Source organism: Paroedura picta, chromosome 15, assembly GCF_049243985.1.
Source record: "Paroedura picta isolate Pp20150507F chromosome 15, Ppicta_v3.0, whole genome shotgun sequence".
Taxonomy (NCBI): Eukaryota; Metazoa; Chordata; class Lepidosauria; order Squamata; family Gekkonidae; genus Paroedura; species Paroedura picta.
In genome coordinates, this window is record NC_135383.1 from 152,030 (window position 1) to 178,621 (window position 26,592).

The 26,592-nt window shown below is 56.8% G+C and overlaps 1 protein-coding gene across 1 annotated transcript; it reads left to right on the top strand.

The window, feature by feature from the left end:
• The first annotated feature begins 4,188 nt into the window (after window positions 1–4,188).
• EPHA2 (EPH receptor A2) lies at window positions 4,189–21,324 on the top strand. Its single transcript, XM_077311457.1, has 17 exons — window positions 4,189–4,684; window positions 7,813–7,880; window positions 9,797–10,460; window positions 13,817–13,972; window positions 14,539–14,871; window positions 15,461–15,585; window positions 15,744–15,903; window positions 16,003–16,105; window positions 17,047–17,102; window positions 17,322–17,447; window positions 17,533–17,715; window positions 17,825–17,886; window positions 18,018–18,227; window positions 18,651–18,800; window positions 19,307–19,500; window positions 19,619–19,774; window positions 20,066–21,324. The coding sequence occupies exons 1-17, from the start codon at window positions 4,606–4,608 to the stop codon at window positions 20,169–20,171; spliced, it is 2,931 nt and encodes a 976-aa protein (XP_077167572.1). The 5' UTR covers window positions 4,189–4,605; the 3' UTR covers window positions 20,172–21,324.
• The last annotated feature ends 5,268 nt before the right edge of the window (window positions 21,325–26,592 follow it).

Here is a 26,592-nt window from a genome sequence, read left to right on the forward strand (position 1 = left end):
GCTGGGTTTGGGGCGCCCGCTCGGTCCGCGGGGTGGGGTAGGGTGGAGGCGGCGGCTTCTCCTAGCAACCTCGGCGGCAAACACGCCGCGGGAGGAAGAGGCGGAGGCCGCCCCGCCCCGCCGAGGAATGCGGTCGCATTCTTTGTTGGCTGGCCGGCGGGAGGGGGTTGCGGGCCACAAAAATCTGGGCAGGAGGCCTCTGCGGGGAGGGCGCTGGACCCTGCCCCGCCCCGCCCGCGTCAGGCCTCCGGAATGCAGCGGCCCCGGGTGCCGCCGGGGTGAGCCAGCCGGAAGCCCGCACCCCGCCGCCGTCTGCAGACCACGACCTGCAAGCCGAGCCCTGGCCCTTCTTAGGCACCGGGGCCCTCCTTCTACGTCGAAATAATAAATGCATTTGTGGTAAAATGCAAACTATGCCCCCCCACACCCCCCCCCCCCGCCGACTGGACGCCACCATTCCGCCCGGCTTGCGAAGGAGGGAGCAAAGAGCCGCTGCAGAGCGCCTACTTGGACCATCAGCCGCTGAGGACAAGATCCACCACACTTTGACAGACATGCTAGCCTGGCCCGGCCCGGCCCGGCCCGGCCCGGCCCGGCCCGGCCCGGCCCGGCCCGGCCCGGCCCGGCCCGGCCTGGCCACCCCCTCCCCCAGCCCAGACAAGGAAGCTCAGATATTTGCCTAGAGCACTGCCAAGATCCGCAATAACCCTTGCCAATCCCCCCACCCCATTTCCCTTGCCAATCCCCCCACCCCATTTCCCCCCGGGGAAATGGCTTTTGCACATCGCCTTGCTGAAGATGAAAGAGCTGGAGGGTTGTGGTCATGTGGGGAGGGGCTTCCCTCAGTCACACCTTTGGGCCTCCAGCAGAGGCCTCCAGCTATGCCTCTTCCGGTGTGTGTGTGTGTGGGGGGGCTTTGGAGCCGGCCGTCTTAAATGACACTTAATGGCTTTACAAGGGGACAGGGGAAATTACTTTGAAGAAAGCCAAGCTGTTCACAGGCAGCCCTCCATCTCAGCCTCCACCCACACCCAGGGGGTATTTCCTCACCTGCACAGGACACCCCTACCCTCAGCATCTCAGGTGAGCCTCCAGTTGGTCTGTTCTGTTGCTGTGAGTGCTATGATCCCACCAGACTCAGTCAGCACCCAACTGGGGACCCTCCCTAGCAAGTCCTCTGCACACACACCCCCCTCACACAGACAAACACTTCTGCCTGGGGGGGGTGCTTATTGCTCACCAGCCCTCCTTGCCTCTGCTTGTGCGGTGGGTAGAGTCCCCTGTCCCAGGAGACTTGGTGGGATGGCTGTGGCCCTAAACTCTCCCCCCCCCTGACATCTCTAGTTAGAAGGGCCAGGTGGTAGGAGATCTGCTGACAGTCTGAGAAGCTATTATATTGATGTCATTACTTGGATTTTAGTAAAGCTTTTGATAAGATTCCCCATGATGTTCTGATGGATAAATTGAAGGATTGCAATCTGGATTTTCAGATAGTTAGGTGGATAGGGAATTGGTTAGAGTACCGCACTCAAAGAGTTGTTGTCAATGGTGTTTCATCAGACTGGAGGGAGGTGAGTAGCGGGGTACCTCAGGGCTCGGTGCTCGGTCCGGTACTATTTAATATATTTATTAATGATCTAGATCATTAATCTAGATGAGGGGGTGGAGGGACTAGTCATCAAGTTTGCAGATGACACCAAATTGGGAGGACTGGCAAATACTCCAGAAGATAGAGAAAGAGTTCAACGAGATCTGAACACAATGGAAAAATGGGCAAATGAGAACAAGATGCAATTTAATAAAGATAAGTGTAAAGTGCTGCATCTGGGTCAGAAAAATGAAAAGCATACCTACTGGATGGGGGATACGTTTCTAGGTAACACTGTGTGTGAACGAGACCTTAGGGTACTTGTGGATTGTAAACTAAACATGAGCAGGCAGTGTGATGCAGCGGTAAAAAAGGCAAATACCATTTTGGGCTGTATCTGCAGGGGCATCACATCAAAATCACAAGATGTCATAGTCCCATTGTATACGGCACTGGTCAGACCACGCCTGGAGTACTATGTGCAGTTCTGGAGGCCTCACTTCAAGTAGATAAAATTGAAAGGGTACAGAGGAAAGCGAAGAGGATGATCTGGGGCCAAGGGACCAAGTCCTATGAAGATAGGTTGAGGGACTTGGGAATGTTCAGCCTGGAGAAAAGGAGGTTGAGAGGGGACATGATAGCCCTCTTTAAGTATTTGAAAGGTTGTCATTTGGAGGAGGGCAGGATGCTGTTCCCGTTGGCTGCAGAGGAAAGGACACGCAGTAATGGGTATAAACTTCAAGTACAACGATATAGGCTACATATCAGGAAAAGAATGTTCACAGTCAGCAGTAGAATAGGATGCCTAAGGAGGTGGTGAGCGCCCCCTCACTGGAAGTCTTCAAGCAAAGGTTGGATACACATTTTTCTTGGATGCTTTAGGATGTTTTGGGCTGATCCTGCGTTGAGCAGGGGGTTGGACTAGATGGCCTGTATGGCCCCTTCCAACTCTATGATTCTATGATTTTATATTGCCCTTGATGATCTAAGGCAGATTCAAGTGGGTAGCTGTGTTGGTCTGAAATGGCTCAACAAAATCAGAGTCCAATAGCACCTTGAAGACCAACAATAATTGGTGTTAAAGGTGCTATTGGACTCTATTTTGTTAATCTAAGGCAGCTTCATGAAACCAGAGGGGCTCTCTGTACATATTCAAGGGCACCCCTTTGGCGATTTTCTTCTAGTACTGCACAGCTGAGCCAAAAGAAACCCTAAGGATGAGTCCTGCTAGCCACAAAGTTCCCAGGAACAGACTGGCGCATGCCTCAAGGTGAAGGCCAGGGGCTTACAGGAAAGTCTGGGGGTGGGAGTGGCAATGTGAAGCTAGTTGTCAGGTGGAAAAGCTTCAGGAAACCCTCAAGGTGGGGGCTGGCTCCTTCTGGGCTCCCTGGCTGCAGAAAGCTTGATGCTGCTGGCTGGGATTTGGTCTGTAAGGAAATGATGCATCGGAATGTTTTGGGCGGAGACAAGCGCCTGCCAGCAGAGTAGAGCAAGCAGGATCCTTCTGTCACAGGCTAGCAGCCTGAACCCGCTGAGGGCAAAGGGCCTCCATGAATCACCCAGTCCCAATACTGCACCCTGCACAGACAAGCCGTGACTTGACCTGATTCCTTCCAAGAAAGAGGAGCCAACAGCCCCCCAGGGCAGCTTGCTTTGACATTGCTTCATTCTGCCTGGGAGTGGGTTCAAGGGGCTCATCTGGGGCCTGACTTCTCCAAGCAGAGCCACCAGGTCCCATCTCAGGGGAACCCCCTACCCCCACATATCTCCTGGGTCAAGGGTATAGGGGAGGGTCGATGGCTGTGCGGATTATTCTGCCCCCAGCAGCACAATGTCCTGAGCCGAAAAGCACCCGGCAGTTGGGCCCATCGGGCCTTGTGTCTGGCTCACCTTCCCAGGAGGTGGCAGCTAGGCAAGGCCTGGGGTGGTGGTGGGGGGGTCACACCCTCCAGCACGGAGCTCCTTGTCACAGGAAGCACCTCCCTGCTGCTTATAGCAACAAATTTATGAGCCAAGGGCCAGCTTTTGTGGGGTGGGCAGGGCATGTACCCCTGCCAGGCCTTTATGGCCCAGCTCTTAAGTTTATGGTGGCAGAATTCCTTGCTAGCTTTGACTTTTAGAATTTGGGGGAGGAGGAACTCCTGACGAATGACATCAAAGGGACAATTGGTCTTGCAGTCCTGGGTTTGCTTCTTCCAGCGGGGGAGGGGAAGCAGGAGCCTCTAAAGACAGAGTGGCATGGCAGTCCTATTGAACATGTGCAGAGCTAATTTCAAGAGAGCTACTGAGGGGTGAGCGGAGAGGGCCCTGGGGTTTTCTGCTCAGCCACAAACTCACAAGCGCCTGCTGCCATCATCTGCTCTCATGGACCTACCCCAGGAACTAGCCTACCTTACAGGGCTAGTGTGAGGCAGCTTTTTGAATCAGGGGGCAACGCTGCGTCTCTGGGTGCCTTCCTGCGCTGGGACCCTGCAAACATGAGCCTTCTTGAAACAAAAAACAGGAAGCCCCTCCCGCCGACAGGGAAGAATTTCCCTTGGGGTGAAAACTCAAACAGAAGTTTCCTGCATTAGGTCACTCATGAGTAAGTGGAGCGCAAGAGGTGGCGGTGCCTGTGCGAGATCCCTCCCGGTGTACGTGAGAAGGAGAATTCCTCTGCGTGAGCGTGAGACTCCTCCCAAGGGGGCACTCAAGCAAGAAGTCCGGAGCGGGCAACGTGCTTGCCGAAGGGACGCCACCCTTTCAAAGTCCCGAGCAAGAAATGCCAAGAGCCACAAGGAAGGGGCACCTTGACGGATAGCGACGGGCTGCTCGAGTGAGCCTTCCGCGGTAGCAGGCCTAGGCCCTTCGCGGCGACCCTCCTCTCCGCCGTCGGGGCCCCGCAGGACTGCCTCCCAGAAGGGCGGGCTGGGGGCGGGGCCGGCGTGACGTGGGCCGGGTATGAATGAACTGGGCCCGAAGTTTCCCACAGGCTCCCATTGAAGAGTCCGCGCACGACGGATCCGGCAGCCAGGCCGATGGGGAGCGCCGGGGCGTCCGCGGCCGCCCCCCTCCTCCTCCTCCTCGCCAGTCTGGGCGGCGGCCACAGCCGGGAAGGTGAGCGAACGAGCGAGCAGACGGCGCGCCGGGCCCGCCTCCGTCCGGCCAAAGTTTCGGCGAGTTGCGGCCGGAGCGCCTGGCGGGTGCCGCGCGGAGTGCGCCCGCATGGATCGCGGGCCGTGGATTTGAGAGCGCGAGGTCGCCCACGAGCAAGGGCTCCCTGCGTCGCGTCGCATCTCCCGGCCGGGCGGTAGCTCGGACGGGGCCACCGAGCGCCGCCAGCCCGCTCCCAGGGGAACCGCCGCTGAGTCTGCCCCGCCCGGCGACGGCCGCTTGGCCAACCAGGCCCCGGCTGCCTGGCGCGGCCCTCAAGGAAAGGGGTTTCGGGCCGGCCACGCGAGACAAGTTCTCGGCAAGTTGCGCCAAGACAGCAGCGCGGGTGGGGAGTGCGGCTGCCCGCCCGCCCGCGGATTTGCCCCCGGGCTGGCGGCGGGGGAAGCAGCGAGCGAGCGAGCGTCCTCCCTATGTGGCTGGCTCGGCTGGCTCCGCGCTCCCCGCTCCCGTCCAAGGAAAGGAAACGGCAAGGCCTCCGCAGGGAAGGAAGGGTTCGGGGCCTGTGTGCCAAGAGGGTGGCTGCTGCACGCTCTCCTTTCGGGGCTGCCCCCCCCCCCCAAGGCCGACAGAAAGAGTGCAGCAACTGATTCCCCGACTCCTACAGGAAGTCGCGTGGCTCCTGCTGCTGGCTCAGCTCTGGCGGCCCACCCTGTATTGTGGCGCTCATTGGGGAAATCCCCCTCCCCATACACTCAGCAGGCAGCCCTCGGTGCCCTTTGGGGTAGTCATGCTCAGTTTCCTAGAGTTGTGGATGGGAGTAGGGGAGGCGCTTCTGAGTGCCCAGCTCAGCTTCAAGGCGTGCATATAAAGCCCCCCCCCCCCACATACACACACAGAAAGGGTCTGTCAAAGTCCCAAGATCCTCGAAGGGGCGTTTGGTGGCTGAGCCCTGCTGCCTGGGGAGCCTGGCCAGGGCATCCTCCAGCCCATAGGGATGCCCATTAGGCAGACTTCAAGTGTGGGCGGGGGGTGGGTGTCTGAACTTGCTGAGGCTGAGAGGGAGAAAGGTCTTGGGGTTGAAGTGGGCAGTTCAAGGAAAGTGTCTGCCCCAGTGGGCTGCAGAGGTGAAGAAAGCTCAGCTCAGTGCTGGAGATTATTGGGGAAGGAAACAGCCAACTTTGTAATGTCCCTGTAGAAGGCAGCCACATTGCCAGTATGACGCTCAGGAGGGGCCACTGCTTACCCAAAAAGATGGGGCTGGAGAGTCTGCTGGGACTTTTCTGGTTAGGACAGAGATGACTGAGGGCACAAGAGAGGTTTGTGAAATTATGCAAGGGATGATGATAGAGTTGGCCAAGAGAAATTTCTCTCTCCCCAAAGACTAGAGGGCATCCAAGGAAGCGGACGGGCGGTAGGGTCAGGATGGAAAAAAGTAAATTCTGCTTTACACAGAGAGGGATGAAAGTGTGCCATAATCTGTCAGAAGATGTGATGATGGCCACAGGAACAGACAGCTTTCAAAGGGGATTGGATAGATTCATGGAGGATTAGACTATCAGAAGGGCACCAAGCCTCCGAACTCCTGGGCCAGGAGGCTACAGCAGGGAAAGACTTTGGCCTCTCTGCCCTCTGGTTAGCCCTCCAGAGGAACTGGGTGGCCCCTGTGTGTGACAAAATGCTGGTCTGATCCAGCAGGGCTCTTTGTATGTTCAGCACTGGACCTTCCCAAAGCAAAGTCAGACATTGTTGCCCTGCACGGAATAAAAAGCAAAGGCCAAGCCCCCCCCCCTTTGTGGACAGGAGAGTTGTCAGCCCCTGGTCAAACGGTTTGGACCCATCAGGAGGCCTGGCTGGGGGAGCCGGGAGCTAGGTGATGTCCCAGATTGGGGAGGGCAGCTTGGCACTCTCATGCCTTGTGGAGTACCCAGGGTGGGCCCGGGTGGATGGGCCCCGGTGATTTAGGGGGCTTCCCAGTCCCACCTGTATGAAGAGGCCTCCTGAGGCCCTGGGTTATTTCTTCATCCTCTATTGCCACCTCTGTGGCTTTGGCTGCCCTCCTCCCCTGAGAAATTTTGTGACGCTTCTGCCCTGGTGCCAGGCCAAGGGGGCTGTGGGAGCAACCTTGCCCTCTGAGGGCTTCGCCTCTGCTGGGGTGGGGCCAGGCAGGCTGCCCTCTTCTTGGGCTCAGGTCCTTCCCTCTCTTTTGTATCCCGGAGCCCTTTGCCCCTGTGTACCTCGCCCTGTTCCCAAACAACCCCTCCGCCAGAGCCAGAGCCAGCAGCTTGTTCATTCCCTTGGACATTGACCAAGGATGGTAAACAGAAGGCCAGGCTTGGCTCTGGGATAAGGGTGAGATCACGGAACTTCCGATGTGGTGTGCAGGACAGTTTGTGTGGTTTTGGTCAGCGCCATCTCTTGCAGTGGCTCCCACATGTCTGCTGGCAGAGATGTGCTTCTTGTGGAATCCAAGTTGGAGGCCCTTTTAGCCTGGGAAACCCTCCGTCTTGCCATGAGTCCTTGTCCTGGGCAGATCTCAGGGGTGGGGGAGGTGGCCATTGGCAGCAGGCAGCCTCTTCAGAGGGAGGCTTAGAGCTCCTGGGGGACACGGCCTTTCCTTACGGCAGCGGTATAAGCAGGCTGCTGGCTGGGGCTGGAGGAGAGCTCAGTGGTGGCAAGGGCTAACCCTTGAGGGGAGCCCACTGCAGTTTTCTTTTGCCTCCTCTCTCAGCTGGCAGCCACTTTTGGCTCTGGTGGAATGCTCTTCGCTACACCCTGAGCATCATCAAAACCAGATACTGGGTCTAGCTGTTTCCTGAGCAAAATCCACGTGGCTTGGGGGTGGCAGGAGCGATATAGGCAGCCCCGGCTGTCTGGGGATGCTGCAGACCAGAGTGCCCTCGGCAAAGGGGGAGGTTGCTACCCCCCCCCCCAAATCCTCTTTTTGGTTCCTGGATTTCCCCTTTGCTGTGCCAGGCTGTTGCGGAGGGTGATGCTGCTGTTGAGAACTTCTCAGGCACCTTCTCAGAGGAGAAGTGCTTGGGATGGGGAGGGGCTGGGAAGTGGGGCTGAGTGCCTGCTCCCTCCCCCCACACACATCATGGGTACTGACTGACTGTGTTTTGCCTTTGCAGTGGTCCTGCTGGACTTTGCCCAGGCCCAAGGGGACCTCGGATGGCTCAACCACCCCTATGGCAGTGGAGTAAGTTTGGGGCTGAGGTGGATGGAGGTGGTCTGGTGGTCTAAGCCAGAAGCCCCCGCCCCCTGTGCAGCAAGGGGGGGGGCTGTGAGGAACATGCTGGGCAGGACAATTTCCCAGTCTCAGAAGGGTGTGTGGTTTGGGCAGGGTAAGTCCCCCACCCATCTTCTTGCTTGGTTGACTCTCACCCCCCCCATATGCCCCCCTTCTCAGGACATTTCCCAGAAATGCTTCTTCCATTTCCTTTGGGGGTCTTCGCCTCCTGCCTTCCCTGAGTCACGGGCATCAGGACTCCTCTGGCAGCTGCCTGGGAAAACATAGCGGCCCCTCCCCGGTTCTCCAGAGGAGTGAGCCCAGCAACTCCAGAGGAGTGAGCCCAGAGCCAGTTTGGTGTAGTGGTTAGAAGTGCCGACTTCTAATCTGGCATGCCGGGTTCGATTCTGCGCTCCCCCCACATGCAGCCAGCTGGGTGACCTTGGGCTCGCCACGGCACTGATAAAACTGCTCTGACCGGGCAGTGATATCAGCACTCTCTCAGCCTCACCCACCCCACAGGGTGTCTGTTGTGGGGAGAGGAATGGGAAGGCGACTGTAAGCCGCTTTGAGCCTCCTTCGGGTAGGGAAAAGCGGCATATAAGAACCAACTCTTCTTCTTCTTCTTCTTCTTCTTCTTCTTCTTCTTCTTCTTCTTCTTCTTCTTCTTCTTCTTCTTCTTCTTCTTCTTCTTCAACTTTGGGGTAGAGGCTTCATTCAGAGGAGAGGTGAACGGACCATTATGGGGAGAGCTGGAGTGATATAGCAGTGGGATTGCCAGACAAGGGACTGGGAGAGCCAGGTCCAAACTTCTACCCCTTCCAGGGGAGCTTGCTGGGTGACCCTGGCTGGCTTTCTTGGTCCCTGCTGGCCATCCCCTCTCCTACAGCTTTGTCTAGCCTTGCTTTGCTCACCTTGTTGTGTAGATAATAAATGAGAGGGGAGGGGATGATCCTCAAGAGAGACCCAAAGCAGCTTCCATTTTAGAAAAAGGTCAGGGGTGGGGAGAAGAGAAACTTCCGTCTGCCTAAGATGCTCCAAGAGAGTGGCTGCCAGTCAGAGCAGACACCACAACTGAAAAAAAAGATGTAGAGCAATGGTTCTAAACCTTGGGGTCCTGACCCCAATTGGGGTTGCCTGGACCCTTCCTGGGGGTTGCCGGATTGGTGGCTGCTGCTGCGGCGGCTGGTGCTGAACGGAGGTAGCGGTAGCAGGCAGCAGCAAACGGCAGCAGGAGCCGGTGAGGAGTTGGGGCCGCCAAGACTGAGCAGTTGAGAACCGTTGATGTAGAGAAACTGGTGCATGTGGGTTGAAATTAATTCAAAATAATATTTGGGTAAACATCCGGAAGAAGTTCCTGGCAGTTAGAGTGGTTCCTCAGTGGAAGAGGCTTCCTCGGGAGGTGGTGATAAGGGTTGTGCACTTAGGCTGCCCCTCCCCTCCCCTCCTGTGGTGCTGGCTGCTTCGGGCTGGAATGGCTGCTTCCGCAGCTGAAGCACACAACCCTAGTGGTGAATTCTCGTTCTATGGAAGCTTTTAAGCAGAAGCTAGATAATCAACAGAAATGTTTATTTCATTTTTAGGCAGATTGTGAGTGGGTGGGCAGAAAGGGATGTGCTGGTGTTTGTCCCTTGTGGCCCTTCTTTGCATACCCTGGGAATTGCTAATCGCCACTGTGAGAGTGTAGGTGAATTCCCTCCAGGCCAGGCTGGCTTCTCAAGATCAATTAGGGGGTCACTGTGGGTGGTCAGGTAGTTGTGAGTTCCTGCATAGTGCAGAGGGTTGGACTAGATGACCCTGGAGGTACCTTCCATCTCTGTGATTCTTTGTACTGCCTGAAGAGAAGGTCCTCGGTGGTAGCCATTCTCTCCTCCTCCCTTTGCCAGTGGGATCTTCTCCAGAATGTGATGAACGAGACCCTCATCTACATCTATTCCGTCTGCCACGTGATGGAGGGCGAGCAGGACAACTGGCTGAGGACCAACTACATCTACCGTGGAGAAGCAGAGCGCATCTTCATTGAACTCCACTTCACCGTCCGGGATTGCAACAGTTTCCCCAGTGGGACGGGCACCTGCAAGGAGACCTTCAACCTCTACTATGCCGAGTCGGATGTGGATTATGGAACCAACTTCCAGAAACGGCAGTTCCGCAAGATCGACACTGTTGCCCCTGACGAGATAACCGTGCGCGAGGACTTTGCTGCCCGCAATCTCAAGATCAACGTGGAGGTGCGCTCTGTTGGGCCCCTCACACGCAAAGGTTTCTATGTGGCCTTCCAGGACCTTGGGGCTTGCGTGGCCCTTCTCTCTGTCCGGATCTACTACAAGAAGTGCCCAGGCATCCTCCACAATATGGCCCAGTTCCCCGAGACCATTGCCGGTGCCGACTCGCAGGCTCTGGCCCAGGTGCAGGGAGTATGCGTTTTGGATGCAGTGTCGGAGGAAGAGCCCTCCATGCACTGCAACTCAGACGGCGAGTGGCTAGTGCCCCTCGGGGCTTGCCTTTGTCGCCAGGGCCACGAGAAGGAAGGGGACAGTGCTTGCAGAGGTAAGAGTGGGCAGCCCAGCTTGGGTTTCAGCATGCCTGCCCCAGCCTGAGAGCCAAAGAAGAGGGGGCCCTGTCCCCCCAGCTCTGAGGGAGAGCTCTGAGCATGCTCCATGGGTGGCCTGTGGAAAGGGCACAGCCCAGAGTGCCTGGCCATCTCCAAGTGGGGGTGAGGATCAAAGCTGCTGGGAGGGGGGGGAGAGAAAATGGTAGCTCTAGGCAGCCAGCCTGTTTTCCGCGGGGGGCTGCCAAGCTCGCGGTGTTGTCGGATTCATTTGTATTTGGCAAAGGTAGAAGATGGGAAATGCATAGGGGAGGGGGGAGCCCTTGGCTCCCTCAGGTGCTTCCTGGGCTGGGGCTTGCTGGATGCCCAGGTGGGGGTCCCATGAACCCTTTGGGGTCTATGGGAAATGATCAAGTGGATGGGAGTGGTTTCTCCAGAGGCTCATGAGAGGGGGTTTCTGGGAATGCATAGGAAGCTTTCAGGATGGGTGGGTGATGGGGGGTGTTCCTTCTACCCATCTGCCATGGTCTGAGAAGAGAAAATGAATCGCAAAGTTAACGAGAAATGGGGCCATAAGCACTTTTGTTCTTGTAGCCCTGCTTGTGTCTCTGCGCTTCTTATTTCTTTTATAAAAATAATTTAATTTATGTACTGCCCTTTCCTATGGAGCAGGTTCAGGGCAGTTTCCAACAATGGCTAAAACATCATACCGTGCTAAAACGTCATAAAAGCAGTGGAACCCAATGGAATTCCCCTGGGGCTCCACCTGCCGCCAGGCAGTTTGGCCATGGCAGTGGTAAAGGGAAGGGGGAGAGGACGAGGAAGAGGAGCCCCCCCCCCCGCACTATTTTGGGCTGCCGTAGGCCTGGTGGAAGAGCACCATTTTTATTTATTTATTTATATTTATTTATTTCTAGTCCTATATTTACTGGCCCTGCAGAACTTTGAGAGCTCTCTCAGGGCCCAGATCTCTGCTGGCAGCTCATTGTGGGGGTGGGGACAGGATGTCATGGGTGGGGCCTACACTACTCTCCCCCCTACCAAAAATGTGCCTCTTCTCTGCGGGCCAGGGCCCATGTCTCCCCCCTCCCCCCTTAGGGGTGGAGGATTCAGCTTGAGGAATGCGCCTGGATTGTGCAAAGCCAGATAACCAGCAGCTTTCAAGGTTATGAAGTAATTCAGCCCCTTGATGCCTCCTCTCAGGAAGGCCTCCCGGCTGCCTGTGGGGCAGGGGGAATGTGCTTAGGGAATGCTTAGGGTGGTGATAGGGCCCCCTCCCCCCTGCCTGGCTGTCCTGCCCCAGACTGAGACACCTGAGGGGCCCCACCGTCTCCCCCCCCCCCCATCCAGCCACATCCAGGGCGGAAGGACAAGAAGGGGCTTAGGCAGAAGTCTTGGCATGGTGGGGAGAGATACTTTTGCCTTTCTCAGGACTGTTAGAAAGGATGAACGTTGTCCTTGGTCTGCCCAGAGCTCATGTGCTGCAGAAGGGGGCCAGCCTCCTGGTGGGGCCTGGGGATTTCCTCGTCAGCTCCCCTGAAGGGTAAGCTCTGTGGCCTTGATTCCAGCCTCCACTCGCCAGGAATTTCCCAGCAAAGTCGTCAGCCCTCCATGGGGTAGGCCCAGTGTGTGAGGCATTGGCCCTGTCTGGCTGAAGCAAATGTCCCAGGCAGGCTGAGCTTTCACGAGCCTCAGGGTCCCAGAAATGCAGCTTGGGGGCACTTGGACTTGCTCGGTAACTTGGAGAGGTCTGGCCTCTCCCAGCAGGGAGGCCGGAGCCTTGGGCTGGATGGCAGCAGGGGCCCCCACAGTTTTAGGGTGTGGGAGAGCCCTAGAAGGAAGCAGCTGGGCTGCTGTGGACTTGACAGCCCCTTCCTGCACCCTTCCTGTGGCATGGGGCTCTCATCACCCCTGCCCAGCCAGTGGCTCACAGAGATGGCCACTTGCTTCCTGCAGCAGGAGGCGGGCCAAGGAAAGAATGTGGCCTTTTGTGTCTGGCTCCTGGCCTCTGCAAAAGGGGTGGCCGGTGGGCAGGAAAGCAAAGCGGGTTTACCACAGAAGATATTCTTGGCTTCCTGTGTGTGCATGTATATGCAGAGCCCCCTCCCCTCTCCTGCCCGGTTTTCCACCACCCCAGGCCTCCCCTCTCCTTCTTCCCTTTGCTTGGCCTTTCTCCCCCACCCCCTCACCCACCCATGGTGAGTCCAGCCACGGTGGAGTCTGTGTCAGAGACCAGCTGGCAGACGGATTCTTTCCCACGGGGTGGCCCTTCACCCCTTTCCCTGGGCTCAGGGTAAAGATGGTGGCCAGCAGAGGGATGAGCAGCACCGAGGGGGTCAGCCAAGTCCAGCCCAAAGACCCCTCCTTGGGCAGTGGGTGGGGGGACACTAGCAAGCGGTCTGCTGAGGTGCCTGAGGAGTTTTTGAACACAGGCTGCCTTGGAAGCCCTGTCCGGGGGGTGGGGGAGACAGCCTGTCTCAACTGCCTCTGGGTTGTGCCGAGAGGCAGTGAGGAAAGGGGAGAAGCCACATTTGGGCAGGGAACAAAAAAGCAGCTGGCCGCAAGGCGATTTTGCCTTTTCAAGACCCTGTCCTGGTGGAGGCTTATTGGGTTGGTGTGGGCAGGAGGGAGCTGTGCCAGGAGCAAGTATGGCTGTGAGAGCTCTTCAGACACCGGGACTTTCCATCTGGCTTCTGGAGCTCCTTCCTGTCCTCAAGGAAGGGATGGAATTCCAGGGGGACGCTGGGGAGTAAGTCTGCTTCCTGGGGAAGCTGTGACACAGCCAGGAAGTCAGCTCCCCTGGATGGTCTTTGTCTCTGCCCAGCCCCCTCCCCTCCCCTCCTGTGCCAATGCCCACCAAGCAGCTGCTCAGAAAGCGTGTCTTTATTTATTGTTATTTATTTTTTACTTTTCTATACTGCCCTCTCTTGCCACTTAGGGCAATTTACACAAAATGTAGGGATAGTGCAGTGCATTTCATAGTATTTATTTTATTTTATATAGATTTTTATACCTCTCTTCCCTATGGCTCTGGGTGGTTTACATAAAATATTTGGAACATTTACATAGAACGGTATCAATATATCAATATCAATAATAACAGTGGGTTCCATAACTGAAAACAACAGTATTATAACATTTCCTGTGACAACCTTGACTTGCTAACTATGATCTTTCTTTCTGATGTTGGCTTCTGATTAGCTGAAGAGTCCCGCTGAGTCTTTGTGGTTCTCCTCTGCACATTTTACAGATAGTGAACTGAGCCCAAGAGGGTGCCTTTGAATTTGGGGTTCTGTCCGCACTGTTTTGTAGCAGTTGGCTTACCCCCCCCCCCCCGGGTCTCCCTTCTCTGCAGCCTGTCCCACTGGCTTCTTTAAACCGGACATCTCCAACAGCGCCTGCTCAAAGTGCCCCCTGCACACGTGGCCCTCTTCCGTGGGTGCCACCTCATGCCCCTGCCAGGACAGCTATTTCCGCGCCTTGAGTGACCCAGTTTCTGCACCCTGCACACGTAAGTGAGAGAGAGGGAGAGTGCATGTTTTCATCTTTGCCTGCAGCCTGGAGGATAGACCCCTCTTTCTTCCCCATAAATGAAATTTCCCCCTCCCCACCTCTAGGGCCTCACTCTCCTGAGCTGAGAGGGTTGGGGCTGTTCCCATTTGTGGGGACTAAACGTGAGACCATTTCACATCTGGGAAAGCAAAGGGGTTAGATGGCCAATGGCTGCTCGCTGTGATGGAGTGGAATGGAGCCTCCATGGCCAGAGCCAGTGGGCTGGCATTTACAGAGCAGAAGGGAGGGGGCGAGGCTGTGACCTTGATTGCCTGAGATTCAGGGGGAAGAAGGTGGTACTTTTCTTTGTGCCCTCAAGGGTCCCAGGAATGACACAGGACCACAAGTGAGGGCAGGGAGGAAGGGTGTGCGGGGGGTCTGGCTGAAGGTTCCACGCTGGCAAAGAAGCTGGTGGCACAGAGCTGGCCCTCTCTCCCCCAGGAGCCACACAGGTGGCACATTCTGCAGTGGGTCGGGGCTCCCGTGCCTTAAAGTGGTCTTTTTTCTCTCCTGCTGGCTCTGCAGGCCCACCCTCTGCTCCCCAAGGGGCCAGAGCGATCAGCTTGGGTGTCAAGGTGCAGCTGCTCTGGTCCCCCCCTCAGGACACCGGAGGCCGCCAGGACATCACGTACAGTGTGACATGCAAACAGTGCTGGCCGGAGTCGGAGGAATGCCGGCCTTGTGACGCCTCTGTCCAGTACTCAGATCAGGTCCACACCATGGCAGGCACCTCCCTGACCGTCAGTGGCCTTGAGCCGCATATGAATTATACCTTCTCGGTGGAAGCCAGGAATGGTGTATCATCCTTCAGCATGGAGAGGAATTTCGCAGTCACCAGCATCAGCATCAACCAGACGGGTAAGGAGATCCACCCCCGACAGGAGGGCCCCTGGCCCCTTGCTGGCCATTCATCGTGTAGAGACCCAGGTGCAAATGGCATGAACAAGGAGGTCACAGTACTGGCTGCTTCTGTTGCCAGTCCCTTTCCTGAGAATTCCCAGCATGGAGCTTTCAACACTTTCACCCCTGCTGCATTCTGAGTCCACTTGGGTCCACAACAACCCCCAGATCTTGTTCACGCCTGGCCTCAGCCACTTCCAGTCCCAGCCACATGGATCTGAAATTGGGATTTTTGCTACGCCTCACACACATGTCTCCCAGAGGCCTCCAAGTGGGGATGGGGGTGGGTTTGGTCTGCCCCCACAGAGTCCTTGCTATCATGATGCCCACCCAGAGTCCTGGTGTCCCTTCATTAATCGGCCACTGCTGCTCACTGAATGGCAACAAGCCACCCCCAAATGAGAGATGGTTGTGGGGAGGGGGTCCTGGGCATTGGCCCCCTATTGAGGGCAGACCAGACAGTGATCAAAGCAAACTAGGAAGCATGGAAGGGGGCTGAGGATGAGGATTCTGACTGCGGCTCACCCTCTTCCTCCTCCTCCTCCAGAGCCTCCACGGGTGACCTCGGTGAGCTTGGACAGCCGCACAGCCACCCGCCTGACTCTGTCATGGTCTGTGCCGCCCCAGCAGCAGAGGCAAGTCTTGAAGTACGAGGTCACCTACAGCAAAAAGGTACCTTTTATGCCCACCTGCCACACTAGGCGTTTTCCTCCTGAGGGGGGCTGTCTTGCTCCCCCACTCCCACTCTCACCTCTTGGGGGGCTCCCCTTATCTCCCCCCCCCGCCAAAGATGACAATTCCCAGAAGGGCTGCGTTTGTTTGTGTTGCAGAAGGATGAAAGCAGTTATTCGGTGGTTCGCTGTGAAGTCAACTCTGTGACCCTGTTGAAACTGATGCCGAGCACCAAGTACCTGGTGCGAGTTCAGGCAATGACTCAAGAGGGCCATGGGCCCTACAGTCTGGAGCATGAGTTCGAGACGCTTGATGAAGGTGCGTCCTTCGTTGAAAGCTGTGGGGAGAGGAGGGTCCTGGCAAGCGCCCCACTTTGCTTGAGCGCCTTGTTTCCTGACTGTCTCCTTTCCTCTGCAGGCTCTGACGGCACAGACATCGCTGCAGCGCTTGGAGGCTCCATTGCTGGCCTCGCCCTCATGACTTTGCTGGTGCTGGCCATTGTCCTGTTCATCCGCCAGAGGTGCGTCTTCCACAGTCCTTCTCCAAGGCTTTAAGTGGGCCTGTCAAGGGGCATTGTTTTGATGCTTCAGGACAGCTGAGACCCTGCAGGCCCCTTCTGGGAGACCTGATTCCGCTTCTCAGAGGTGGCCAGTCCCCTGCTGCTGCCGCCGGAGAACTAGGGTGGGGATGGGGGTGGATGGTGGTAGGCCCCAAATGAGTTCTCTGCTGGGAATGAGTCTCTTTGCTCTGGGGGTGAAGGCTGCTTTGTCTCTGAGGTCACTTTCGAGGTGGTCCTCGCAGGCTGGGTTTTCACTTGTCTTTTTTGCCTTGTAATTCCAATGGTGTTAAAATTCATGAAGCCACCAGCAGGGAGAGAAGCTGCTCTGCTGATGGCCACTCCTCTCCTCATGCTCGATGCCTTCTTGCTCCAAACAGGGCACCGCTGGGTGAGGGTGCCGCTCATGCCGGTTGATTCTGCTGGCAGTGCCTCAGAGAGAGGGCTGGACTGTGCAGGGAGGCACTGAAGCCTGGCTGGCCAGGTGCAGTCAGGCTCCAGCTTAGAAGACTGGGGCAGGGGGACCTGCATTCAGGTGTCAGCTTGGCCACAAAGCTGACTTGGATCTGCATGCACACCCTAGCCTACCTTGAAGGGGTCTTGTGAGGAGGAGAAGGGAGAAGACTGCCCATCTACTTTTCAATAAGCTCTTTGGAGGAAGAGCAAGATTAAAATGTACATGAGAAACCCATGAGCAGCACTTTAAAGACAGTGTGTGTGTGTGTTGAAAAGTCCTTGGTAAGAGCCGCACAGGAAGGCATATGAGAGGTGTTTTCCTGCTGTCCTGGAGGGGTAGGTAGGGTGGTTTTTGTATCTGGCATGCGTATCCAACGGGAGGTGATAGCTCCTGTGCTGCCGCTGGCAGAGTTCTGGAGCCAGCCTGATGTTGCTGGGGCTCTTTTCAGGAGGAAGAACCTGCGGGCACGACAGACAATGGAGGATGTTTACTTCTCTGGGGCTGGTGAGTGGGGCTCTCCATCCAAACCAACAGTGCTGGTGGAGGCAGCCAGCTTGGCAGCCTGTCCAGAGCCAGAGACTCATCAGGAGCAGGAGGCCTCTCCTCCTGGGTACCTTGCATCCAATTGTAACGCCCCGGGAGGAGCGGAGGGGGGGAATGGGAGCATCTGAGTTTCCGTGGGCTGGGCCTCAGCAGTGTTCTTGCCTCCTGTGGGCCCCTCAGACCAGCTGAAGCCACTGAAGACGTATGTGGATCCACACACCTACGAGGACCCCGGCCAGGTGGTGCTGAAATTCACTATGGAGATCCCGTCTGCCTGCGTCTCCCGGCAGAAAGTCATCGGGGCAGGTAGGGGGTGGAGAGGGATGGCAGCACAAAGGGGGAAGCGAAGGCTCCCTGCCCCCAGAGTTCGCACCTCTTTTACTTCCATTAGGTGAGTTTGGGGAAGTCCACAAGGGGATCCTGAAGCGTGGCAAGAAGGAGCTGCCAGTGGCCATCAAGATACTAAAGTCAGGCTACACGGAGAAGCAACGTATTGACTTCCTCAGTGAAGCTGGCATCATGGGGCAGTTCAGCCACCCCAACATCATCCGCTTGGAGGGTGTGGTCTCCAGATGTAAGCTCCCCCTTGAGGGTGTGGGAGGGGTTTCCCCCCTGCCTTCTGCTTGCGGTTGTCTCAGGTTGTGACCATACTTCGCACAGCAACTCTTTCTCTCGTTCCCCAGCCAAGCCTCTCATGATCGTCACGGAATACGTGGAGAATGGCGCACTGGACAGGTTCCTGCGGGTGAGTGCCTGGAGGCCTGTGATGCCATTGTCTGGCCTGTTTCCCCAAATCCCTTTGGCTGAGGCCGGCCTCCGATGACACTGAAGGCCCCTGAGCCACCAACTGTGAGTGTCTTGGGCCTCTCTCCACAGGAGAAGGACGGGGAGTTCTGCGTTGTGCAGCTCGTAGGCATGTTGAGGGGCATTGCTGCGGGCATGAAGTACTTGGCCAGCATGAACTACATCCACCGGGACTTGGCTGCTCGCAATATCCTTGTCAGTAGCCAGCTGGTCTGCAAGGTCTCTGATTTCGGCCTCTCCCGGGAGCTGGAGGAGGACGCTGGCGCCACCTATACCACCAGCGTGAGTTCCACCCTGCCACCCTTTGGTTCTCAGCCCCCCAGGCAGTGGTGTAGAATCAGAGAGGGAGAGGGGGAGAGGGGGCATGGCCGTGAGATTCTCTGCTCCTGGGAGGAGCCTGGTTTACACGGGCCACTCAGTTGGGCTAGCAAGATTTGGGCTTGGATCCCTCTTCCTGGTACTCTGCTGGGGGGGGGGGGTTGCCATGGGTCACCAGGTGCTATCTGCACTTGGACAGAGGGGGTGGAGCAGCTGAGGCAGAAAAGCCAGGGGTAAGGCTAGTGGCTGGGTTGGATGGGACAGTCCAGGAACTGTTGAAGGCAGGACTTGGAGGCGCAGTGCCAGCACCAGCCAGGCCTGCCCTGAAAAGGAGTGAGATCACCATGGCACTGAAGCCTCCTGGCTTTTGTGTATTGGCCCCTACAGGGTGGTAAGATACCAATCCGCTGGACAGCGCCTGAAGCAATCCTGCATCGCAAGTTCACCTCTGCCAGTGATGTCTGGAGCTATGGGATTGTGATGTGGGAGGTGATGTCCTATGGGGAGCGGCCCTACTGGGAGCTCTCCAACCATGAGGTGAGGGGCTCCTCCAGGGTGTTTGTGTGTGTGGGGGGGTGCTGTCTCGGTGGACCGACCAGTGCTGCTGGATGAGAAAGGCCAGGCAGGATGCCCGTGCCCTCCCCCTCCTGGTTATTCAGGGAAGCCCAGGTTGGCACAGCCAGTCATGGTCTCTCCCTGCATTTCCCTTTGGTAGGGCAATGCAGCACAGCCTTGATGCTGTGGCTCCCCTCCCCTCCCCCCCCCAAAAAAAACAACCGCTGCCTGCCTTCACTCAGTATAGCACAGACTGGGCAGCCGGCAAGCCCTTTGTTTGCGTGTGTTGGAGCCTTCTTCCAGGGCCAGCTCAGGAACTGCTGCCAGGCTCCACTGGCTGAAGCTCCAGGGTCAGGCTGGGAGGGGTCCAGCCCTTAGTAGACCCTGTGGTGGTGATTGGGAGTCTGCTGCAGTGCTTCCAGTGCTGGGCTCAGTAAGGGCTCCTCCCCCTTTGCTCACCTCTCTCCTCCCCCCTCCTTACGGGGCAGGTGATGAAGGCCATTACCGAGGGCTTCCGGCTCCCGGCCCCCCTGGACTGCCCGTCTGCTGTCTACCAGATGATGATGCAATGCTGGCAACAGGAGCGGAGCCACCGGCCCAAGTTCAGTGACATCGTCAGCATTCTGGACAAGCTCCTCCGCGCTCCTGACTCACTCAAGCCCTTGGCTGACTTTGACCCTCGGTAAGGGCCTCCTCCGGCTGAGAGCAGGAGCCTTTCCCAGAGGAACAGAAGCCCCCCCCCCCCTCCCTCCCCAGCCTAGAAAGGCACTCAAGGGCTGGGGGTGTTTGTGTTTTGGAAGGGTCTCCATCCGCCTGCCCAGTACCAGTGGCTCGGAGGGGATCCCATTCCGGACGGTGCCCGGCTGGCTGGAGTCCATCAAAATGCACCAATATGCAGAGCACTTTGTGGCCGCTGGATATGACGTCCTTGAGAAGGTGGTCCAGATGACCGATGAGTGAGTGAGACCCCCAGAGGGTCTGGCCTGCCTCAATTTCCTTGCTGCATTCTGTGGGGCGGGAGAGACTAGCTCTCCCTGGCTGCCTGCTGGGAATCCCAAGGGCTGCAGTGGAATAATTGCTGAGACCCTTTCTGTAGTTCCGTTTGATCCAGGCCTGCATCCACCCCCCCCCCCCCAGGATGGTAGTGGGAGAGCCTTCCAAGATTCTTGAACCAACTGCATTTCAGGGGGTGGGTAGTAGGATGGATCCTGCCTTTCTGCTTGACCTTTCACTCCCTCTGTTTCCAGGGACATCAAGAACATTGGGGTGCGCCTCCCTGGGCACCAGAAGCGCATTGCCTACAGCCTCCTGGGCCTGAGGGAGCAGGTTGGCGTGCTGGGCATTCCCATTTGAGGCCATTCAGAGCCTGACCCCTCCTGCCGGTGGCTCCGCACTTGTGAAGGAGGGAGTGTCCCCGTGGCACCTCCTGTTTCCTGGGACATACTTGAAGTGGGGCATCCTCTGGCCAGGCTGCTGCCCAGCAGGTGCCCAAGGGAGTTGAGCAAGCGCCTTTCTCACTGCCCCTCCTGCAGCAAAGTCCCGTATTTATTGTTCCTCATTCTATCTGCTCTTGCCAGGTGGGTGTTAGGGCTGGCTGCTGCTGCATTCCCTGGGCATGGACTGCCCATAGAGCGGGCCAAAGTGGTGCTGCCAGCTCGAGGAGCCCCAAAACAGTGCGCAATGACTCAGTCCTTGGTCAGGCCCTCCCCACATCAAAACTATTCCTGGCAGCCATCAGAAATCCATAACGGGCTTGGTGCCCTTCTCGTACTAGGCATGCGGCCACATGCTCTGGAACAGAGTGGAGAAGGGGCCTCCTTGAGTGTAGCAGGGGCCCTGAATCTTCCCATTCCTGGAGGGCTGCTGGCAGCCTTGAGCTCCCATGCTCCCAGCTCACTGGGCATAGCTCTGTCCAGGGCCGGGGCTCACCCTTCCCCTCCTCCCCAGCTTGGATCTGGCTGGGGCTGGCTGGGCTTGGGAGGGAGGGACCGACCTGTGAGTCTTGGCCGGCCATCGCTATGGGCCGTCAGGTCTGGGCCACCGTTGGGTCGGCTTGTTCCAGCCCAGCAAGGAAGGCTGGGAGATGTGCATCCCCTGCCTGGGAAGCTGGGCCATTTATCCTGTCTTCCAGCTCCAAGTTTTGGGACTGAGTCCAGCTTGCACACACAACCCCACACCCCCCACAGGAGTTGGGTGTTGATGTTTTGAAGTAATCTGGCTGGACCTTTGCCACCACCTGTCCTCCTGCCTGTTCTGTTTTTCCAGATGCTGCTTCTCCCCTCGTCCCTATCCCGTGATGCACTCCTGTTCTGTTGACAGTTTTGAATTCATTCTTTTTAAAATGAAAATGTAATTTATTTTTTTATATTTATTGATGAAAAACAGATGCCTCCATATTCATGCTAATTCATGCACTGTTTTCCACAAAGTGCAAAAACGTTTACTTCTGATGGGCCTGAGTATTGTTCGCCAGGCTTAATAAAAATTTTTTATTCTTTATTACTAAGACAGCAGCCCTTGTCTGATGTTCTTTGCAAAGCCAGCAGTGCCACTGCTTTCCTCCCTCTGGGCAGGCACGCTGCCAGAAGGAGAGGCGGAGGCTGCCCCTCCAGCCTGGAGCCTGATGCGTGGCACCCATTTCAGGCCCTCTGGTTCAATATGGACTGACAAATCTTTGGCTCTAGTTCAGCAAGCGTGTCCATTTTCCTTCCTGGTTCACCTGGCAGCAGCTGGGATGCAGCTCTGCCACCCACCCCCCAGATCTTGGGGTTGCAAGAGGGGTCACCAGCTGAGCAGTTGGTGCTACGCTGCAGATGCCTGTTCCCCTGTCACACACCTCACCCTACCCCTGGCTGGAGGGAGCAGAGCATGGGCTGGCTGAGCAGGGGGCAGGCAGAGGGAGCTTTGGAGTCATGGTGGATGCCCAGTGCTGCTTGGGCCAGCCCCTTTCTACAGCTTCCAGGGAGCCCAAAGGCAGCCCCTTGGGTCCATTCCTTCTGCCCCCCTTGCAGCTCATTGGGGGCTCTGAAATAGCCCAGCGGCTCCTGCATGCACTCACTAACAGACAGTGGATGAGGCCATCTGCCCAGCCAGGTGCTGCTCCTTTTTTCTGTGGCTGCCCTGCCCTCTGGAATGCACAGTCTTTTTCTTCCTACTGGGGAGTCACTGTAGTCCCAAGAGAAAAGGAGAGGGAGTCTTCTACCTCCCCCCCCCCCCTGCAGAGAGGGATGTAGTACTGCTGCCCAGACCGGGCCCAACCCTCATGAGCCCCCTCCCTCCACACTCAAGTTCCAGACCCCCATCAATTTCCCAGACCAAATCTGACCAGCATATTTCTTCTCCTTCCCAATGGCTGCCGCTGTGGCTGCCGCTGAAGACATGTGAGTGGCATGCTTGGGCAGACGTCCATCCCTGTGGCTCTTGGGCCAAATCCAGTATCCCCAAAGCCCACTTTCCCCATCCCAGAGAGAACAGAGTCCTTGCAGACAGCTAAACCCTGCTCCATGGCCACATCTGGGAAACTCTTGGCATCTGGTTTTGCAGCCTGGCCAAACCGAGATGGAAACTCTTGGCTGGCTGCCTGGTCCGGCTCTGGCACGTGAGTGAGGCATCTGGGAGGGGGGGGGGAGGAGATTGGCTGAAGGTCTCCAGGCAGGGGAGGGGGCAGCTGACACCCCCCAGCCTCATCTGCACCCTGTCTGGTCCTTCCTCCTTTCCTTCCAGCTGGGAAATGGGTGAGCGCCTGGCCTGACCAGCCTCCTCTTGGCATAGCTGCTCCTGCATTGGCTGAGACTTCTCTGCCCCCCCCCCCCCAAGCCAAGGCAGCTTCCCCAAGGCCTCTCATTTCCTCCTCGTTGACCTGCAGGGCAGTGGGTGCCAGCAGCCAGATGTGTTGCACCAAGTGGAGTCTGTTGCACCAAGTGGAGTCAAGGTGGTGGGTGACCTGTGCTTGTATGATGCAGCCCCAGCAGCTGCACTGAGAGGAATGAGAGGAGGTGCCAGACCCACATACACCCCAAGGTGTCTGTGGGAGGGCAGATCTATGGCCCCATCTGCAGGACAGCCCACCCAGAAGCCTCAGCCTTCCTGGAGACATGCCTCTACACCCCAAGATATCTGGCTCTGTGCTACACTAAAGCACTCTGTGCATGCTTATGGGCACCCTACTACATCCTTGAAAACAGCTTCCCAGCTATTTTGGGGTTTAGATGGAAATGTTTTTAAGTCTGGCAATAGGTCATCTTTTACTAGGAGGAAAAGAAGGAAAGAAATGTTCTAAGAGAAATAAGCAAACCAAAGCCACAATGACTGACACACCCTGGGCCTATTCTTGGCACCCCTTCCGTGGCAGGACAGGAGCAAGATTATGCCCCCGCCTGGGAGGGGAGCCCTGGAGCTGGAGGCTGGCTGGAGTGCTGCACTGGGGCTGCGGGTCAGGGGAGCAGTGACCACGGGGACTGGGCTTGGTTATGTAAATTGCATAGTCTGGCCTTGGCCTTGCAGAGGGAGCCTGGCTGCCTCTGACCGACGAGAGGCTGAGTCATCCGGCTGCTTCCTTCCTGGGCTGGGCTCCCCTTTCCAAGTTTTGCTTCCCTGCCTCAGCACCAGCCGTTCCATCAGAACCCAGCTCCCCACTCCCTAACTCCCCTGGCAAGGGGTGGCAGGAGAGAGGAGGGGGTCACCCGAGGGAGGTGGGGGAGGGGGCTTCCTCTTGGGGGGGGCTCACCCCACCATCACCCGCCTGTTCCTGCCAGAGTCCAGCAGGAGCACCTTTAAGACCAGCAAAGATTTGTTCAAGGCGTGAGCTTTCGAGTGCAGGCACAGACTATGAACTTCCATCATGACAGGGAATCATATATCACAGTCTGATGAAGAGATCACAGTCTGATGAAGAGTGCCTGCACTCGAAAGCTCACGCCTTTAATAAATCTTTGTTGGTCTTAAAGGTGCTCTTGGACTCGGATTTTATTGTGCTACTTCAGACCAACACGGCTACTCATTTGAATCTGTTCCTGCCAGTCCTTGAAAGCCACAAGGAGGAAGTCTCACCCCTCCCCTTGCTTCTCAGCCTACAATTACATTCAAGGCACTCAAATTACTTCATTCCATCCAGCCATCTTGCCTTGCCTGGATTTCTTAGCTGGCTGTACATCAAAAGACAAGGGACAGAGGAGGCTCAGAGGCTGACCCCAGAAGCTGACCTCTCCAGTCCAGCCAAATGGCCGTGCTGGAACGATCCAGCTGACGGAGGAGCAGAGGTCTGGTGCCACAGTGTGCCACAGGACTTCTCTCTCGATTTCCCAGCAGGCATGAGGGTGGTGCAGCCAGGAGGCCCAAGGAGCGGCTGGCAGCTGGGTGAGAGAGATTCGGTGGTGGCTTGCCATTGCCTGCCTCCGTGGCATGACCCCCATGTGTTTCCTTGGAGGTCTCCCATCCAAATGCAAGCTGACTCAGCCCTGCTTCGTTTCTGGGATCTGATAGAGCCGGGCTTGCCTGGGCTTGCCAGGGCTGGCAGGAGGGGAGGGGGGGAGGAGGTCTGGCTGGAGAGTCAATCGGTTGGTTGGCCGGTTAGCCTGGGAGAGCTGAGGAGGAGGCTGAAGCATTCCAAGCAGCAGCCAGCTTCAGCACCACGCACACACTCAGAAGCACCTTGCTGCCAACGTGATGGTCCCAATTCAGGGGGTGCTCTACTTCAAGGGCTGGCCTGCCCATTCACCCACAAGGGTGTTGTTGTGGGGGTGAGAGGCCTCGCTGGGCTGCGCCCCCAGAGTGCTTCCTCATGTGAAAGGTCCTGCTTGACCAATGTGCAGGAAGGAATGGACTGCAGAGTAGCCACAGCTGGTGAAGTTTGGACATGGCCAAGAGGTGGATTCCCATGCCCATGGACAGGTCAGGCAGGATCCCTCAGGGCTGAAAAGAGCTTTCTTGTGGGAGCAATCTGGGGGTGGGAGGGGCAGGCAGGTGGAGGAGGGGGCTCTACAAACTGGATTCTGCAACAGGATCCCTCTGTGCAGCCTGGTCCCACGGAGCCCCCTGGGTGGGTCTCCTTGAGCCATGCATCTGGCCACTGCAGAATGGGCCTATCCTGAGAAATGAAAGCGGAAGGTGGCTCAGTGCCAGTGAAGGAAGCCAAGTACAGGCAAGACTGGCCACCTGGCTGAGTCACCCTCCTCTTGGCCCTGTCTGTTATTTGCAGGGAGCTGGGTGGTGTGCTCATGACTACATCTTGGGGGGGGGGGGGGACTTCCCCAGCAATGCCAAGTTGTGTCAGGAAGAGGAAGCTTGTGGTGGCACTAACAATTCCTGGGACACACCTACCCCACCCCTCCCCTTTCCCACCCTCATAGTGCTGGGCTAGAGCCAGCAGGGAGCCCAGTTCTGCTAAGAAGTGGGGGGGGGGGCGACAAGCCACCCTGCATTGATGAATCAAGAGGTGCTCCTGTGCAGGACTGGTTTAAGGATTTGCAGAGCCCTAGCAGAGTACAAATGTAGTGCAGGCAGAGGGCCCCACCCAACAATGGAAAGAGTTTCACTCCAATGTCCTTAAAGATGGAAAAGGAGAAAGGGTGAGGCTACAACCCTGATACATGGGGGGGGGGGAGGTGTGATGCAGGGCCCTTGGAAGCACGAGGTCTGCAGCACATGGTGGCCCTGCTCCTGGTTCCTGGCAGAGGTCCAGTCCAGCCTGGGACAGAGGCTGTGCCCCACACATGGTGGCATGGTGGGCAATGCACGCAGTATGCCCCCCAATTGCCAAACCACCCTTTGGAGGGTGGCACGTGGCAGCATCTGTGGTTGGTTGTGGGGACCATATCAGCCCAGTTATGGCCCTTATCCAATGGCTCCCTGCTGCCTTCTGGGCACAATTCAAGACGCTGGTCTTGACCTTCCAATCCCTATATGGCTTTGGACCAACAAAACCCTTGGGAACTTGCTGGACTATTAAATTCTCTAACTAATCAACAGTAATCAGGCTGAATCTATATAGTGGCTTTTTGTTTTATAACTTCTTTCCTCTGTGCTTTGATGGAATTAAATCAATGCAAATATGTGTATTTAATTCTGCTCACTTCACTACATTTTTAACTCAGCATTCTCAGGGAAATTTAAGGTAGGTTAGTCAATTTAGAAAACCATTCAGTGAAGCATCAGGTAGGCAGGCAGCATCATGATTGGGCTAGGATTCCAGGAATGGAAAACAATCCCAAGGAAAGCAGCTCCCTGCGGTATGGCATCCTGTGATGCAGAAGCAGAAGGGAGTGCAGCAGGAGCGAGGCAGCCTGCACAAGGACCATGCCATGTGCCACAAGCCTCTTCCTGTATGCCAGCATTTGGATCCCTTTGTCAAAATGCATCCTTCTGTTTTGTACATTCTGCTAATGGATAGGCCAGGAACAACTCTTTCTAGACACGACTTCCCAAGAAAGGCTTCCCAACACAACTGCAGGCTGTGCACTGCGCTGCAGATCAGTCAAGTGGGTCCTAGGGAGCTCTCGATTGTCTCTTCCAACTTCTGGCCATTCCGGACCTTCTAGATGTGCCGATGATGATGTCATTGGTGCCCTGGGTTGCCACATCTGGGTTGAGAAATGTCTGGAGGGGGCGTTTTTTGTGGGGAAGGGAATCTTGGGAGAAGAGACCCTCCCCCTCCTCCTACAGGCCAATCAACATTTGGAAGGAGGTGAGCAAGGGATAAGCTGCCCCCCTTCTCTCAACAGCTCAGAGGGGGGAAATGGTGTCCTTTTTGAAATATTGCCACAGACCCAGATCCAGG

What these genes read in the sequence shown, in the direction of transcription:
- EPHA2 (XM_077311457.1), top strand. Translation starts at nt 4,606, where the DNA reads ATGGGGAGCGCCGGGGCGTCCGCGGCCGCCCCCCTCCTCCTCCTCCTC. An exon ending in CGGCGGCCACAGCCGGGAAG is followed by an intron (nt 4,685 to 7,812) that starts GTGAGCGAACGA and finishes TTGCCTTTGCAG; the next exon opens with TGGTCCTGCTGGACTTTGCC. An exon ending in GGAGGGTGTGGTCTCCAGAT is followed by an intron (nt 17,716 to 17,824) that starts GTAAGCTCCCCC and finishes CTCGTTCCCCAG; the next exon opens with CCAAGCCTCTCATGATCGTC.